Source organism: Telopea speciosissima, chromosome 1 (assembly GCF_018873765.1).
Source record: "Telopea speciosissima isolate NSW1024214 ecotype Mountain lineage chromosome 1, Tspe_v1, whole genome shotgun sequence".
NCBI lineage: Eukaryota > Viridiplantae > Streptophyta > Magnoliopsida > Proteales > Proteaceae > Telopea > Telopea speciosissima.
Genome location: NC_057916.1, coordinates 42,518,183 through 42,536,304, shown reverse-complemented (window position 1 = coordinate 42,536,304; position 18,122 = coordinate 42,518,183). Strand labels below are relative to the sequence as shown.

Genomic DNA, 18,122 nt, shown 5'->3' with positions numbered 1-18,122 from the left:
ACAAGTAGAACGATTCAAATCGTTTCTGCCCTCCTTTAGAATATTAGATAAAATATCAATTGAACATGGGAAGACCAGTTTAATTGGGTGGACCGGGTGCCTAACCCTTTTACAGGTGCACAACCTGGCATGACTTGATCTCTCGGTCGAACGAGTGTAAGTATGGAGCTATGGTTTAGTTATAGATCCTAAATCCTAATCTAGGTGGTGCATTCCTTTTTCTTAAGAGACAGATCTTTTTAAATTTATTTTTGGGTTATTGTTTTCACGCTCTTTCACCGATAGTCGGACACTCAATTGCGCAAGCCAAGGTATCAAAATCAACTCTTGATGGAATATTTTTTTTTTTTTTTTTCTATATACACAAGGAACCATTGTTGTTGATAATTCAATTTCAAAACTTGTATTTGAAAACATATGACACAATTATGATCTATCTTGTGGGATTTATGAATGGGATTAAGTATTTAGCTATTATATTGTTTTTTTCGTTTTTTTTTGGTAAACTATTATATTGTTTTTATTTCAGTTGGAAAACTTCTTTTTGATAAATTTATATTTTATATACTATGATTGTTTTTTTTTTTTTTTTTTTTTTGAATAATGTACATATCTTCTAGATATTTTGAATATATACCTAAATTCTTGTCCTTGAACACTTAAACAAGAACGGTATTAAAAACGTATCAAATCGGTACTGTATTGTGATCATGTTTTTATTTTTAATGCTCAATTTCAAAATTATTATTGGAGTCCAAGCTTGTTTAGTACTCATATGTATCTATGCTTTTTTCGGCTCTACTCTCCAGTTTTATCCTTAGGGGTCGTTTATTTGACGGGAAGGATGGGGTGGGAATGTTGTGGGACGGGGTCTCACAGAGCAATGGATTGAGGAACAGGGGTGAGATTTTTACTTTTTACATGAACAATAATCAAAGTTCTTTATTTTTTGTGGGACTTTAAATAGCATAAGGTTGAGATTTTCAAATGCCACGTCGACAGAGCATTTAATTCTGTTCTTTGAGCTTTTGTAAGTTCACCACTCCAGATTAAACAAACAACATTGGGGTGGAATTTTAAACTGCCACATCAGCACTTTCTCACCCCAATTCTTCCACCTTACCTAAGTCCACTTCAAATAAACAGGGTCTTAGAGTCACGTAAGGATTTTGCTTTGCTTTAACTATACAAGCTACATGGCAAAGAAAGCCATTATGGAACAATTAAAAAGATAAGACACAATCTTAACGAAAATTTCACTTATTTTTTGAATAAACAATCAAAGTATATATTCACCAAGATGCATGTATTAACATGCCAAGTAGTTTAATTATAGAATTTAATATCAGCCAAACAATACTGGTCATATTATCTACTAATAAAATCTATTAAATGTAACATAAAAAATAGGAAAAAAGATCTCTACTTGGTGGTGTTTCGTACGCCCTCTCACAGGGAACTGTGAGCTGACGCCTCTACACCTTGGGTAGATACCCAGACGTGCTCACCCACTGGCCCAAACGCTTGTGTAGAGACATGCGACCAAGTAGAGATCTCTTGCCCTAAAAACTAATCCATAGGATTCTATAGTGTTTTGCCTTTTCCATTTGCTTTGGTTCTTTGAAAGAAAAGGGCCTAGGAGAGGTGAGCCAGGCCCAAAACCTATTACATATTTAAATTTATATAATAAAGGAGAGAAAACGATGCTTGATTGTGTGTGTTTATTCCCCATTTTTGTATTTTTTGGGTTAGGTCTTTACTAGGCTGTTTTTTTTTTTGGTCGGTTCTATATTGGACTGGTTCCTGAATGACATAACTTGTTTTATTGAGATAAGTTTAGACCGTTTTATGGGAACTATACCCTGGACGTTGAGTTGGTTGTAACCGACTAAGTATAAAAGAGGAAGGCAGAGGCATCTAACATTTGATCAAACACTTGCAGATTTATCTTTTCTTAGGAGTAGGAGTAAAGTAACTTAAATTAGTTTCTTCCTCTTTGTAAATCTTCTTGTGAGGCTTACAATGTTCTATACTTTGCTTGGTGAAATAAAGAAAGTTCATTTGAAATCCAAACTTGTTTCAATCTTTTCTTTTGTTTCATTGTCTGTATTGAAAAATCCTTGGATTACCAAGGTCGGAGGTGAATCTTCATCGCCTGAAATTTTCATTTCTTCCTGAACTTAGAACAATCTATTGATTGAGAAAATTCAGGGAAAAGAGCGAGCGCGTGTCAGGCATCCAACATGGGGGTGGTCATTTTGCCATGCCTTGTTTCTAACATAGCGACACGTGATCAAGTAGCATTCTTTTTTAAATATTTATTCATTATTATTTAACCAAGTAAAGAAGAATGGTAAAAACCCCTTGCACCTTATCCATTTAGCTAGGAAATAAAAAACACCTTCACCATAACTCCCTATATGGAATGAAACCTTATTACCTTTCAAATAAAAAGGAAAAGAGGAAGAGGAAGAGGAAGAGGAAGAGGAAGAGGGGGAGGGAACAACGCTCACAAATTTGGTTTTACTATTGGATCGTTGAACCGGTGTAGGGTGATCTGCTTGACCCAGTCCTCGATTTAGGGGAACAGGGGGTGAGATTTTTACTTTTTCCATGAACAATAATCAAAGTCGTTTGTTTTTTGTAGGACTTTAGATAGCATAGGGTGAGATTTTCAAATGCCACGTCAGCAAACAGAGCATTTAATTTTGTTTCTTGAGCTTTTGTAAATTCACCACCCTGGGTTAAACAAGCAATATTGGAGTACGATGGGATTTTAAAGTGTCACATCAGTATTTTCTCACCCCAGTTCTTCCACCCCACCTAAGTCCCCATGAAACAAACGGGGCCTTAGAGTCACGTAAGGATTTAGCTTTGCTTTAACCATACAAGCTACATGGCAAAGAAAGCCATTATGGAACAGTTAAACAGATAAGACACAGTCTTAACAAAAATTTCACTTATTTTTCGAATAAACAGTCAAAGTATTTACCAATATGTATTAACATGCCAATTAGTTTAATTATAGAATTTAATATCTGCCAAACAACACTGGTCATACAATCTACTAATAAAATCCGTTAAATGTAACATAAAAAATAGGGGAAAAGATCTCTACTTGGTGGTGTTTTGTACGCCCTCTCACAGGGAACTGTGAGATGATGCCTCTTCCCCCTTGGTAGATACCGAGACGTGCTCACCTACTGACCCAGACGCTTGTGTAGAGATCATGCGACCAAGTAGAGATCTCTTACCCTAAAAAATAATCCATAGAATTTTATAGTGCTTTGATTTTTTTCATTTGCTTTGGTTCTTTGAAAGAAAAGGGCCTATGAGAGGTGAGTCCGACCCAAAACCTAATACATATTCAATTCAAATTTATATAATAAAAGAGAGGAAACGATTCTTGGTTGTGTGGCCCCTGCTTTAGTGTGGAGGTCAAATCAGAGCGCGTGTCAAGCATCAAACATGGGGGTGGTCATTTTGCCATGCCTTGTTTTTGACATAGAGGCACGTGATCAAGTAGCATCCTTTTTTCAAAATTATTATTTAACCGAGTAAAGAAGAATGGTAACATACCCCTTACACCTTATCCATTTTGCTAGGAAATAAAAAAACACATTCACCTTAACTCCCTATATGGAATGAAACCTTACTACCTTTCAATTAAAAAGTAAAAGAGGGGAAGGGGGGACAGCGCTCACAAAATTGGTTTTAATATTGGATCGTTGGACCGGTGTAGGGTGATTTGCTTGACCCAGTCGTCGATTTGGGCGGTCAACCATCAACCATGCCACACTCCTCTAGTCTACGGTTCTAAGATGAATCCTCTACAGTCTGATGAACGCAGGAGCAGAGGATCCATTAATCTGGTATATGATTGGGTGGGTTGGCACCATGATTTGAGGAATCGGTATTGGATCGGTCAGGTTGGCCAATTAATACCAGTATCGATGGAGACCGATATGGATTCCTGTTTGATCCTGTATTGGTGGATCGATACGGTCAAGGATAAAAATGTTAAGAAAAAACTTATTTTTTGAAAGAAAACATAGATAAACCTGACTAACCGATACGAATCAGTATCGACAGATACCGGTATCAACACCGATACCAATATCAATACCAATTACTAAAACCCTGATTGGCACAACTATCAAGGCCATTGTTACACGAGTTGGATTCCATCTAAACGTATGAGAATGGCTCACAGCCGTTCAGATGGAATCCACTCCATGTGGGTCTCACAAAGTAGATTTCATCTAAACAGCTGTGAGCTGTTCCCGTATGTGAACGTGAGCTGGACTTGTGTTATACGACGGTCTAAGAAACCAATTCCATAGATCTTAAAATATTTTTTCACTATAATTTTTCTTTTTTCCAAAAGGATCATCTCTATCAGATGATCTCATCGATGCTTTTTTTGACCAGAGATGATCTCATCAATGTGAAACTGATATATTGTTTTGTTTTGTTTTTCAGCAACACTCTATCTTTGTTTTCCAGTCTCCGTGTTTAATTGAATTATCTTCAACTCCAACCCGTCATCATTTCCGTGCTTATCTCCGCCGAGTTGGAAGATTTTATGTAAGCAATGTGAAATGGTGAAGACCTTTTACTTACTTTACAACCATTTGATTTTATGAAGATACCGATCAAAATCTCCACCCACCACCACCGACACACACAGTGAAGCTCGAAACGTTTGATCCTTTCCCCCCGTTAACAGTTTAAGATGGATTTTTTTTTTTATTTTTTTTTGGAGACAGGAGGGGTATCCGACTTTAGGCCAACTAAATCCTCCCCTGGGCTCGTACATGACCCCAGCACCACGAACGAACCGGGAGCTTCTGAACCCTAATGAGCCTCAGGCGGGTGGCTTTTTCTTTTTTGTTTTGGGTAATCAGATGGCTGAGTCTAAGATGGCTTTCCAACGACAAGTGGAGCAATCTTACGTAGGAGTTCCACTCTCGGATAGGAACACGTGAGTGACTGCGGGAGCTTATTTAACTACTCAACTAATAAAGAAAAGGAAAAAAATTCCCCCATCAAATAGTTTTATTTATTTATTTAATTATTTTTTCTTTTTATGACCATTGTGAGTCTCTCACGCACGATAGCGTCCAACGCTCAAATCATTTGAATTGTGCGGGAGATTCCTCCCTTCAAATTAATAATTCTGTTGTCTATTTATGAGAAAAATATAAAATATAAAACTCAATTAATAATAAAGTTGAGGGAAAACTGGAAAAGTATTTTTGAACTGTCGGGTACCCTACGGCTTTTCATAAAAAAAAATTATATTATTTTTGTTTGGGAAAATTTCACGGACACCCCCTAAAAGTATTTAATATCTCAGAAACTTACCATACTTGATCAAAAAGGCACAGACTACCTTATTTTATGAAGATATTTGAACTTAGTCCACTCCGTTAGGTTTTTGGGGTTAAGTTGCTGTTAGTTTTATCATAATGATCAAATTACCCTTAGAAGGGATAAATGTACCATAATACCCCTTAAGGGTAAAACCCTCTTTTACCAATCTATGGCAGAGAATCGGCATTCTGAAAAGCCTACATCTATCCATCACCGGCGGCATCCAACACCGGAATCCATCATCTTCCCTATTCTTACCGGTTCTCCTGTTTATTGACACTAGCAGAAAAGCATGAGTAAACCAAATGTGAGACCATTTAGGCATTACACCAAGGATCTGAAAGTTTCCGATGCAACTGGTTTGGAAGAAGTGCACTCCCCAACAACGAAGGAGATCAAGATGATGGGTGATAATAATCTTTCGGAACGGATTGTTCAACCCAATTTATCAATAACTAAGAAATGAAACGCAACAGCTGTTACGATCAATCCGAGAACGAAGAAAAGCAGAGAAAGATCAAATATTCCGAACAACAAACAGATCCCAACTTCTAGGGCAACCGAGATCAAAGGATGAAACAGACGTACCTCTGAAGCTCAACACTTTCCCTTCCTTAATACAACAAACAACAAACAACAAATTAATTGAAACAAGAAAGCCCTAACTTTTGCAGGCAAAAGCATTTGAAGATAGATTTCCTCCAGCGACACAGAGAGAACGAAGAAACGAAGAGGCGAAGATATGAGAAATATAAATACATAACAGATGCGCATTGAAAGAGAGACAAGATGACGTTTTTTATTTTTCTCAATTTCTTTCCCCCCTTTAATCTACAATAGATTGAACAAATGTTGGCGTTTATCAGATCCGGTTACTGCAAAACCATCTTGATGTCAATCCATTAAATGAAGAGAAGTGGATTCCTGGAATGGGAGCCATTCATGAGAGTCTATACCGGAAGTGCCTCCCACTCTGTTTTGATCACACAAGTCATTTATACCTGGGAAAAATCTCCCTCCTGGACATTGATTGTACTTCTTTTCTGGATGTGTTGTGCACTGAGTAAAAATTAATCCATATTGCTGCTTGGTTTTGATCCCCTTCCATATGCTGGATGGGAAATGGGAATATTGGTAGATCAGGTGAATGTTATCAAATTTGGTTGGGGTTAATTAATATACAGGACAAACATGTTTCTTCTATCAAAGGCTTTTAACTCTTGGATGTCCCTGTTCTTGCGTCTTCCTCCTTCAGCCCAGCGACCCACGAATAGCCCTAGTTTCTCAAGCCCTAAACCCAATCCTGTTGTGATGTAACTCACTATACCCAAATCTGAACCTATAACTCGGAGATGGAGAAGGAAAGGGATAGGGAAATGCATCTGGTAATGGTCGTCGGAGAAGAAATCGTAAGACTTTATTCTCGACAAAGATGGAAGAAATCGTTGGAGATGAAATCGCCCACGGTGGTTCTGTTCTTCGCACTCCAATGGGAAGAATCTGGTCTTGCCCTAGTAATTTTTCCAAGAGGGTAAAATCGACATTTTCTACTTTGGGTGATACTAAGAGGGTCGACATTTTATCTTGGGGGGGTCACCCTGCTTAACGTCAGGGGGAAGTTTGCTATTTTGACCAAATATGGTAAGTTTCTGAGATATTGGATACTTTTAGGGGGTGTCCGTGAAATTTTCCCTATTTGTTTTTATTTTTTTGAGAAATGGTAGAATACTCGCAGTTGAGAAAACCCTTTGAAGGATTCTTAGTCGTAAATTGTTGTTTGACACAGGAGGTTGGGTTTCTAACACTTCATTAGTAACAGAATTAGGGGCGTGGATGTAGAATCACAGAATTATTGCACATTGCCTGGAGGTGTCATGAGGTATCATGGAATGCGCACATATGTTGTGACTTTCTTACTTGGTATGACGCGTTTTAAAATTGTACAAACCTCGATCTAAAACAGACAATATCATGCTATCTATGAGGTTGGGTTTGTGGCACTTCACCCTTACCCTAGAGTAATTCTAAGCCAAATATAACAATGTGAGAGCTCACTTCTAGGGTTATAAAGGGTCGGGTTGGGATGAGCTTTTTTAAACCACAACTTAACCCTGAGTCTTCTAGGTAGGGTCCATGCCAGATCTCACTTGACTTGGATTTAGGACCTAAAAAATTCAACCCTGACCCACCTTCAAGGTTGAACTGGACCTTGATTGGCCCTAACCAAAGGGAGGGAGAAGGGAGATGCAATGGCTGGGCCAGGCCAGGCTCAACCCAAGGCCTTAACCTTGGCCCAACCTAACCTTGATTCAAGGTCAGAAATTTTTAACCCTGATCCACCCTCAGGGTTAGGGTATCTCAGCCCAAGTCTGTTCGGGTTCAAGACTAGCCAAGATGGGCTCAAGCCGGCAGGGCCAAACTTGCACCCCTAGTCAATTCCATGTTTTCCCAAAAGTGTAGATGTACATTCCTACATATCGAAAAGCTCATGCTGACATGTGTAAATTAATGTGTTTGAGGGGCGGCTACTGATCAGGGAATGAGAGCCTCCACAGCTTGGTTAGCAGACAAAATACCGACTACTATCAGCTTAATCTTTGGCCCCCCAAGAGAACCCTTCTAAATAAAGAAACTGTTTAAATGACATCTAAAATTGTCTTTAATCTTATTACAAAAAAATTAAATTCGACAAGAAAATCTATATTTTCTCAATACAAGATAGGATTAGTTCTTCTGCAACGTCACATACGACGGAGGACCAAAAAAACCAGAAACATTTTATATTAATTATCAATCAATGGTTGAAGTGACAAACGTGTTTTACCTGCAAAAGTGTTTTTCTTGACTTATGCTGAAGAGCGATGGCGGCCTCCGATAGAAGGAAAGGTAGTAAGGAAATATCTACTAAATAGAGCAGTTATAAGGGAACCCCAAATTTCTCTCCCAAAGCCCTCAGCCATGATATTCGGATTCCCATTTCTCTATATCCTACGCAACAACAATAGGCTTCTCCCCTGAATACACTCTCCGTCCGTCTCTTAACTGTTTAAGGATTTCTGTAGCGTGTCCACAAAGTAAGGAAGGAAATATATACTAATTAAGCTGATTTGAGCAAACACTGCAAGGCAGATTAAAAGAAATAAAGGTCGCTTTTACTCATCTCATCTGCAAAACCAATTTTGCTTCTACGCCACCACAACTAAGTCACCTTCTTCTTCTTCTTCTTATCCTTTTTTCATTTATAAATTTAGGGAAAGGTATTTAACTCTTAAAACTCCCCCCAAAGCTTTAATTAAGCTCACAGGGAGATGAATTCAACAATGACCATCATCACAATTTTCTTGCTCTCAGTTTCTGGCCTTTTCGCATACTCTGAAGGTATTAGCAGAACAGATTTTCCACAAGGATTTGTCTTTGGAACAGCTTCTTCAGCTTACCAGGTTCTTTCTTTTTCTTTTTCTTTTTCTTTTTTCCAATTCTATCATTTTCCTTCCTTCCTGCCCGATAAGCTTATCAGAATAGATTGACGAATTATATTTTTGATATAATGGGTTGCAGTTTGAAGGTGCTGTAGATGAAGGGAATAAGGGAGACAGCATATGGGACACTTTCACTCGACGACCAGGTTTGAATTCAAACCCAGAAGACTTTAAATTATATCAAAGATTGAAAAAACTGTAGTTTTGATGAAAGATTAAACAGGAAGGATATTGGACTTCAGCAACGCAGATATGGCCGTGGACCAATATCATCGCTTTAAGGTTAGACTTTTTTAAGTTACCATTAATTGAATCACAAGGTTTAATTAATGCCTTTAAAATTTTGGATTAAATAGAAAAGATACTTTCTTTAAACATTTGATTGGTTATTAAGTATATAAGACCCAGTTAAATGAGGTTTATATGAGGCCAAAATAATATTTAAATAAGAACACGTTTACCTTTTACCATCTAGTCAAACAAAGACAGATATTTTACACTGATGACTGTGAAAGGACAAAAAAGTATTTAAATTATTTCTATTTGCAGACTGATGTAGAGTTGATGAAGAACTTGGGCATGGATGCTTACAGATTCTCAATATCATGGCCAAGAATCTTCCCCAGTAAGACTCAATCATACTTAACATTTACTTATATAATCTATTTTTCTTCTCCAAATTCTTCATTTTTCTTCTTATATTTCTGGACTTCTGCTTTACAGATGGAACGGGAGAACTAAATCTAGAAGGAATAAATTACTACAATAGCCTTATAGATGCTCTGCTAGAAAAAGGTCTTTTACCATTCAAACAATGTTCCTCTACTAAAATTTCATGTAATTTTGAACAACTGAAGTCTCAGGAGTTTGTTTTGTTTCTATCAGGAATTCAACCATATGTCACTCTGTATCACTGGGATCTTCCACAGGCACTGGAAGATAGATATGAAGGATGGTTGAATGAACAAATAATGTAAGCATACTCACTGATTACAGTTATTGATTGATAGAATTATGGGAAAATTCCATTTCAAAGCATCCATCTACTGCAGAAAAGACTTTGAGCATTATGCTTCCACCTGCTTCGAACATTTCGGAGATAGAGTTAAGCACTGGATCACCTTCAATGAGCCTCATGGATTTGCAATCCAAGGATACGACACAGGTGTTCAAGCACCAGGGAGGTGCTCCATTCTTGGTCACTTGTTCTGCAAGTTGGGAAAATCATCCACAGAACCATATATTGTTGCACACAATATCCTCTTATCCCATGCTGCTGCTTTTCACACCTATCAGCTCCACTTCAAGGTGACAATCTTCCCGTCTTCATTTGGGGCTACAGAAGCTGTAGAAAGGTCTGGGGCCCGTATGACACCATATATCTCATGATAACAGGACAAGGCTCCAAAGCAGGGTGGGCAATGACTAAGAGAATTACCAGACTAAAGGTCAGCTAGATCAGATGATTGATGATCCCATCAATATATCGTCTCTGTGAACATTTGAGCAGTGAAAAAGAAAATAAGTAGAAATTCAGAAGCACCAAAATGGTTCAGAGATTAGATGGTCAGAGAAGCAACAAAAAAATGCATGCTTTTGGTCTGCAATCTCTAAGGTGGGATACAAAAGTTGCTCCTGATCTTCTGAATATGAGAGACATGGTGATAATTGGGGCCCCAGACTGATGTACAGGGCCTGTACTGCTGCACTCTCTCTCGCTCTCTCTCTCCCCACCTTACAAATACATACATACATACATACATATAGATATTAACCATTTTAGCCCCTTCTAGGAAAGACAAGGAGGCCTGATTGGAATAGCACTTGATGCAAAATGGTATGAACCAATATCAGATACTGATGAGGACAAGGATGCTGCTCAAAGAGCTATGGATTTCGGGCTTGGATGGTACTCTCTCATAAAATATCTTAAAATTCAAGTCAAATACATTTAGCTGGTGATGAAATTCAATTTGGATTTATGTATGACACAAACCTATGAAAGCAGGTTCCTAGATCCCCTTTTCTTCGGCGAATACCCTCTTTCTATGCAGAATCTTGTAGCTGATAGACTCCCTACGATCACAACTGAGATGTCCCAAAGTTTGCTCGGCACACTGGATTTTGTAGGCATAAATCATTACACCACATTATATGCCCGAAATGATAGGACCAAGATTCGGAAACTGGTGTTGCAAGATGCTTCATCTGATGCAGCTGTTATTACAACCTGTAAGAGTCCTAAGCAATTCCCTCGCATAGATTTTTCATTTTGAAGATGAAAACATTAAGTCACAATCTTACATTTCTTCAATGCAGCTTCAAAGGATGGAGTCGCAATCGGAGAAACAGTATGTTCCAAACTCTAATTAAAAATTGTGGTCATGATGTATGCACTATGCAAGAGGTACTAACTGAAATTTTTTCTCCTGGATTCCTCCTTTAGGCTGCCTCCCGCTGGCTGCACATTGTTCCATGGGGTTTCCGGAAATTGGTAATATATGTGAAGGATAAATATGGGAACCCACCAGTTTTTATAACAGAAAATGGTGAGAAGTCTTACCTCATGGACTATTGTCACTGAACCTCATACTTCTTTGAAATGACATTAATAAGGTTCGTGGATGCAGGTATGGATGACAGAAACAAACATTTTACACCCCTAAACGTAGCTCTACAAGACGACAAAAGAATTCGCTATCACAGGGACTACCTCTCAAACTTATCTACTGCTATAAGGTAATATTAAGTTCCTTACTTGGTATGGTTTTAAGTCTTGGTTTTATCCCATTTAGGACAGCTACACTAAAGAATCAGGCGCTTGAAGTTGAGCTCTTATATCAAACATAATAAAAAATGGAATGAATGAAACAGGCAAGATGGCTGTGATGTGCGCGGTTACTTTGTATGGTCATTGCTTGACAACTGGGAATGGAACAACGGCTACACTGTCCGCTTTGGACTCTACTTCGTCGACTACAGGAAAAACCTTACAAGGATCCCAAAGGCTTCTGTTGAGTGGTTCAAAGGTGTTCTCATACAGCAAGAATCGTGATCTCTGTTACTTGGATTTATGAATGCCTCACATCAACCATATGCTGTACCACCAGAGGATCCTCAATTCATATAATATCAACTTACTGATACAACAGCTGCAAAGACAGATGACTCAAATTGTGAAGTTCTTTTACCCACAGAATTTATAAGCTGATCCAAGAAGGTACTCTTAAACTTCAAGAATGTATCTAAAACACTGACAAGTAGCTAACCTACACAATTTCTGACCCCACTGTGTGCACTAACCCCTAGGGGAGAAGTATGTAGGTGGTTGCCTAAAGGAAAGAATAAGCAATCATACATTTTTCACACCCTTGAATGAATGTAATTACATTTTTTTATTCCGTCTCAAGGATTCCTCACTCTCTCCATCTTTATTGTGTGTGCAACATGCCCCTTTGTCGTTAAAAAAGCAACTACAAGACAACTCTGATGGCAGCAAAATAGACTGTCCTTTGACAAGTTTTTTCCTTGGTGCCAACTGCTGTTGAAAGAGTGAATATTTAATCCACAATAAATTTTTATTTTTTTTTAAAGTAAAGGGAGAATTAACAGGATTAGAACATAGTTGTCAAGGTTGCTAGGTGACTCAAGCTTGTCGAGGGGGTCAAAAAACCAAGGTGACACCAAGAAGGCACCTAGGCAACGCATTGACAACTATGAACTAGAATAAACTTTAAAAAATTAAAAATTAAGGCAACACTAAACATGAATATGCTAAAACTGATAAGTAGAAGTAGATCTGACTCAAAATAACTCAGGTAAAAAAACTCGATTTTGAGATCAGGCATACATGTTAAAGCCAAAACTCCGTAAAAACCCTTATTATCCCAAATCTAAGAAGTCTAATGACTTCAAAACAGCAAGTTCAATAGTTTAACCATTTGAAACCCACCTATTTGATCTGTTCTTCCCACTGTAATATACTATGGCCAATAAAGGTTCCTTGTTGGCCCCACATAAAACACTCCCTTCTCTGCATTTACAGAGTAGCCTCCTAGGCTATTTGTAAAACTTTCAACGGCTAATCTGTAGACTGCACTCACACATGAAGCTGGTGATTGATGAGATTTAAATTAAGGTGGTTCTGTAGTCAGTGAGTTCCGAATGAACAACACCCCCCCAAAAAAAAAAAAAGTCCTGAGCATGTGGAAGTCATTAGAAGATGGAAAGGAACTTCATTAGGCACAGATTACAGCTTGGATTGATTAAGACTTGCAAGGGGCTTTCAAATTTGATAATAGACAGTGACGTTGTGAATGTAATTGAATGGATGTATGCTCAATCCAATGGAAAATGGAGATTTTCCCATCTTATTGGAAGCAATAGGACCCTTGCATCCCATTTGAATTTTTTGTTTCAATGGAGGCCAAGACAAGCCAATGAACAACACCAAGGATGAGAATTCCTTTGTGAGATATGTCTCTACAAATTTCTTATGTTTTTTAATGGTTTCCAAGTTGGAACTGCCCAACATTTACCTCCGTGGGAGTTTGAATTTTACCCTAATCTTTCTGTTTAGTCAATGAAGTCATAACTCGACAAAAAGAAAAAGGGAAAAGTCAGAGCAACAGCACAGCAAACCGTCTTTACTCTCACAAAATTACAGAACTCCCATATAGTTTTCCAGTTGAAGACTAAAAATCTCCAACTATTCCAGCAACCCCTCCGTCCCCTCCTCTACAGCAATGGTGCAGTTGCTGGACCACTGACGGCTTCAGCTGTGCTGCACTTCCGAGAGATAATAGCACATCCCTTTACTCCTATCTCTAAAGAATTTTAAGCAACTAATCCCTACAGTGTTCTGCTCCATATCAAGGTACTAATAAATCTAACTGAAGTAAAGCCTTGTTAATGTAGTCCTAGATATGTAGAAGGCCTACTAGGAACCAGACAACCAGGACCTGTAGAACTGCTGGTTCGATGGGGGCAGAATTGAAGTTTTAAGTCAAATTTAGGGTTAGGGTTAAGGTAATGGGGTTGTATCTTATATGGTAATGCTAAGCAGGTTTAGGGGACGCTAACAGTGAATCTAATGATGTTTTGATGAGTGAAAGTAAAAACAGAGAATTAGGGTTTCGGGTTTTGGGGAAGATGAGAGTGAAGGGATCTAGGGTTTAGTGATAGATTTAGGGCAGGGGTTTTAGGTTGAGCTCTCTAGTGGTAGAGAAGGTCACTCGCCAAGGTTTGGTGAGTTTTTGATGGTTAGATATGGCTGGACTGTAGTTTAGGGTTTTAGGGTTTAATGGGAGCTGAGGGGGATTAGGGTTTTGCTGAAGGGATGGGCCTAGGGTTAGGATGGAGTAGAGGGGGTCATGTAAAGGAGCTGAGGTTAAAATATTGATGGATTTGGGTGGTGGAATAGGGCTGGACAGAATGTAGATGATCTAGGGCTTGATGGATTGATGGGCTTTGATGGTGGAAACAAGGGGATCGATGGGGCTGGGTTTAGAGGATTAGGAGAAGAAGGGGAATGATTGATAATATCAAACACTTACTTGGAGTTGCAGGTCTTCAATGGCAGCAGCTTGAAGACAATTAGCAGATCCTCCCGGTCTACAAGATGCAAGGATGCAACTGCAGATCCACCAGTCCCTTCACCTTGATATAACTCACAAGGCAACACTCAATAGAGTAGAGCAGCAGCTATGGCAGTAAGAAAAAGCTTTTTAATTAATCAAATTCGTATTCAATACTTTGCCTCCTTACAATCTTATATAAAAGACTCAAAATTAGACTCCTACACTAAAAAGGAAAGACCTAACCCAATCCTTAGCCTATTAGGTAACTTAAACTGGCTAGGAAGCTGAAATAGACTCAAAATAGAGTCTTAATCCAGCCCAACTAAACAATTAAAAGAAAACTACTAAAATCGCTTAAATTGAACCACTGGTTCAAACCAGATTTGGATCAATTCAATTTAAAACATTAAAAAACATGAAAATAAAGTATAGGACTAAAACATCTAATCCCGTATGCAACCTAATTACCCATATTTTAGGCTCATAAAAGTGGCCTATTACATAGAAAACCCATGGGACGAACATGTATATAACCCAACCCTAGACTTATTCTTAATAAAAGAAGCCTAGTTTGGTGATAAATCTACATCATCTGATCTACTGGCTTGAAACTAATGAAGTCGAGTTAATTTCCAAACCCATTCACAAGCCATCTCTAAACTACAAATTTTCTGTCCTAGCGCATTCTATTCTTTCTCAACTGTCCAAAGGATGCAAATGACCAAAAGGGAAAATGGCTCTATCATATTTGTGTGTCAAACCTTTCCATCACGCCTGCTAGTTTTCTGTCATGTGGACTGATGATTTGGAAAGTTAAATATTGGATTGATTCTGGAGCACCAATGGGTCACCTGTTAAATTTGATAGCCCATCTCAACCGTATGGCCGATCATGTAAAGGCTTTTCCCCTTAATTTTTCGAGGGTTCATATTGAGTTCACATGGAATTCATTACTTAAATTTTCAAACTTCTTTTAAACCTATACAATGATGCATGGGGATGTTAGATTGATCTAAACTTTTGATCATGAATTTATGATGTGGGCAACATTTTCTTCAAGTTTGAGGATGGAAATTGGCACATGGCAGCTAAGGGAATGATGGGAATGGGTTTAGGGTATGGGCATGCCAGATCAAATAGTTATACTATTTACAAATAATAAGGTTGAATTAGCAGTTATTCCTCACTAAGACCTATTGGTGGGTGACAATAACTTCTTTCCATGGATAGCACATATGAAGTTGTGAACTTCAGAAACGTTTTCGTGCCTGTAGCAGGTAAATTCATAGTTATACTATACACAATGAAGTAATGGACTAGCTACTGAACATACATGAAAGAGCCATCGATTTAATTTCTGTCAAGAAACTGAAACATTGTTCAGAACCCCCTTTTACATCACTGAATTGCAAGGTTCCAGTTCCAGTTCCATACACTTTCTTGTTTTAGGAAACTGAAAAGTGTTCTGTTTGATTATCTTTCGGATGAATTTTATCAAGTTATTCCACAGAATAACTACTACTTTATTTTCCATTAATTCTGCCCATTGATAATCTTCTTTCATAATATTGGGTATCAACATTATTGAGTTACTTCACAAAATCATGAATACTATTGCTTAGGCCTATTATACATATATAAAACCTTAACCGCTGCTTCCCAGATAATGCACCTTCATTAGTTAATTAATACTAAAAGTAGAAAAAGGCAGAACCTTTGATTTCCAATTTTAACATGCCTCCTTTCCGTGTCTGAAAACATATAATTTAATTTGAACTTTTACAATCAACCAAAGAAGAGAAGTGGATAAAATATTAATAAGATAAAGTAAATAACACAACGTAACATAAACACAGCCCCTTCTTACGCATTTTCAAATGTAACAAAAAACAAAAGGGGGAAACAATCTGTGATTGGATCAGGTCAATTTGCCGAGCCCAACAAGAACAGAAGTTTCAAACCAGAGCCACCACATAGTGGCAACTAGAATTATATGCATGGAGCAGTGAATCCAATCATATCATCAGATGTGAGATAAAATAATTTAACGGATGATAATGGACTTTACTTACGCATTTAACATGAAGCAAATTTTGAAATCATTCCGCATTAGAAGGCATTTTCAAGCTAGATTCACTGTAACCTTTTGCCCTTCCAAGCTCCACAAGCTTCTTCGCTCCATCAAACTTTAACTTCTTGACTAACCCATCCACCACAGTTTGCAACAACTCCGCATGCAGAAGGCATTGACGATTCAAACTCTCCCTGCAGAGCTTAAGAGCCAGATCTAAATCCCCCTTCTCACAAAGGCAAGGGACAAGTGTCTGAAAGGTCGATCGATTAGGAATGAGACCCCTTTTGGATAGTTCCCTATGTATCCTCATGGCTACCTCTAAATCCCCATCGTTGCAAAGTCCTTTAATCAGAGCGTTGAAACTATGAATATCAGGTTTCGGACCCTTTGTCTCTAGTTCTTTAACTAACTCAACCACCTCCGATTTTTTGCCCACAAGAACAAGACCTCGCAGCTTGGCATTAAAGCTTCTAATATCAGGAACTAAATTGTTGTTCTCCATTTTAGCCCAAATCGTCTCGCCATCAGAAAACCGATTTTTCTCATAAAACGCATTAAGAAGAATATTAAAAGTAATCAAGTTCGGGCTCACGCCACTCTTCTCCATCTCATCTAGAACTGAAAGTGCAGAATCGAGTGAACCCATCTCACAGTAAGCCCGAATCATGATATTGTACGAGTAAAGATCCGGTTGGATGGATAAGCTGGAAGGGAGCTCACGGAAAAGGGGTTCGGCCTTGTCAAAATTTTTGGAATCGACGCAAGCGGTGAGGAGGGCATTGAAGGACTTCACAGTGCGCTGGCACTTTAGTTCCGGCAATTGGTCGAACGTTTGAGAGGCTTGGTTGAACATGCCCGATTTACCATAAAGAGAGATGAGCCGAATCGCGAAGCCTTCACTACAGATATCATCGTACCTTTTCTGGTCCTCCAAGATTTCTTCAATGCATGAGAATCGTTTAGCCAATGCGAGGCGACGAATTGTAACCTCGTATATGCGGTGCTTGCAACGGAACCGGTAGGACTCGGAGGACTTCTTGAATTTGTTGACAAGAGTTTTGAAGTTTCGTTCTTTAAAAAGGTCGATAACAATGGTGTTGAGAGGTGTCGAGGCCACACTGGTTGCAGAGGATGCAGTGCAGAAGCGACGGCAGAGAAGGCGAGAGAGAGAAGACATCCTGTCTCGCCTGAAAGAGAACGGACAATGGAAATGGAGACAGGGGAAGGGTTAGTTTTCATTTTAGGGATTTTAACCATTCCAGTTTACAGGCCATTTTCTTACCCCAAAACAAAAAAAGTTTACAGGCCATTTTTTAAGTTTTGGTGAAGTGTTTCCTGTGGAAAAAATCATCTCCAACGCGCCAGCCTCTCCAGTGCGCATGCGACGGCTGGAAGTACTCGCGAGTGCATGCCGGGTAGGGTTTTACAATCAGGAATCGATGATGGAATCGGTCACCATCAATTACCGAATCAAATCGAATCGGCCACTACAGGGTGTCAACAGCCTGGGCTTGCCCTAAATCCTAGCCCAACCCCAGGAGCCTTAACCTAAACCCTGGTTTTTACCAAGCCCGGCTTGGCCCAGCCCTGATTGACATCTCTTGGCCCATTGAG

At 38.7% G+C, this 18,122-nt stretch overlaps 2 protein-coding genes across 5 annotated transcripts; one reads left to right on the top strand and one right to left on the bottom strand.

The window, feature by feature from the left end:
* The first annotated feature begins 8,350 nt into the window (after nt 1-8,350).
* LOC122671388 (putative beta-glucosidase 41) lies at nt 8,351-12,271 on the top strand. Of its 2 annotated transcripts, XM_043868583.1 has the most exons (14): nt 8,351-8,496; nt 8,681-8,816; nt 8,935-9,001; nt 9,079-9,137; nt 9,405-9,480; nt 9,579-9,650; nt 9,741-9,828; nt 9,908-10,163; nt 10,649-10,764; nt 10,864-11,087; nt 11,175-11,206; nt 11,302-11,404; nt 11,486-11,594; nt 11,730-12,271. In XM_043868583.1, the coding sequence occupies exons 2-14, from the start codon at nt 8,685-8,687 to the stop codon at nt 11,908-11,910; spliced, it is 1,515 nt and encodes a 504-aa protein (XP_043724518.1). In that variant the 5' UTR covers nt 8,351-8,496; nt 8,681-8,684; the 3' UTR covers nt 11,911-12,271. The 2 variants fall into 2 exon arrangements, with proteins under 2 accessions (XP_043724518.1, XP_043724509.1); XM_043868574.1 differs by having other exon boundaries at nt 9,579-9,828.
* LOC122671400 (pentatricopeptide repeat-containing protein At1g55890, mitochondrial-like) lies at nt 8,932-17,776 on the bottom strand. 3 transcript variants are annotated; one of them, XM_043868608.1, is made up of 2 exons: nt 16,507-17,776; nt 8,932-8,944 (listed from the first exon to the last, which is right to left on the bottom strand). In XM_043868608.1, exon 1 carries the CDS (start codon nt 17,683-17,685, stop codon nt 16,534-16,536), a length of 1,152 nt encoding a protein of 383 aa, XP_043724543.1. In that variant the 5' UTR covers nt 17,686-17,776; the 3' UTR covers nt 8,932-8,944; nt 16,507-16,533. The 3 variants fall into 3 exon arrangements, with proteins under 3 accessions (XP_043724543.1, XP_043724536.1, XP_043724529.1); XM_043868601.1 differs by lacking the exon at nt 8,932-8,944 and adding an exon at nt 10,191-10,347; XM_043868594.1 differs by lacking the exon at nt 8,932-8,944 and adding an exon at nt 11,885-12,007.
* Between the last annotated feature and the right edge of the window lie 346 nt (nt 17,777-18,122).

Excerpts from the sequence above, each read along its gene's own strand:
- LOC122671388 (XM_043868574.1), top strand. The coding sequence starts at position 8,685 with ATGAATTCAACAATGACCATCATCACAATTTTCTTGCTCTCAGTTTCT. Across the intron at positions 9,829-9,907 it reads TGGTTGAATGAACAAATAAT|AAAAGACTTTGAGCATTATG; the intron begins GTAAGCATACTC and ends CATCTACTGCAG. Across the intron at positions 11,595-11,729 it reads AACTTATCTACTGCTATAAG|GCAAGATGGCTGTGATGTGC; the intron begins GTAATATTAAGT and ends TGAATGAAACAG.
- LOC122671400 (XM_043868608.1), bottom strand. The coding sequence starts at position 17,685 with ATGTCTTCTCTCTCTCGCCTTCTCTGCCGTCGCTTCTGCACTGCATCC.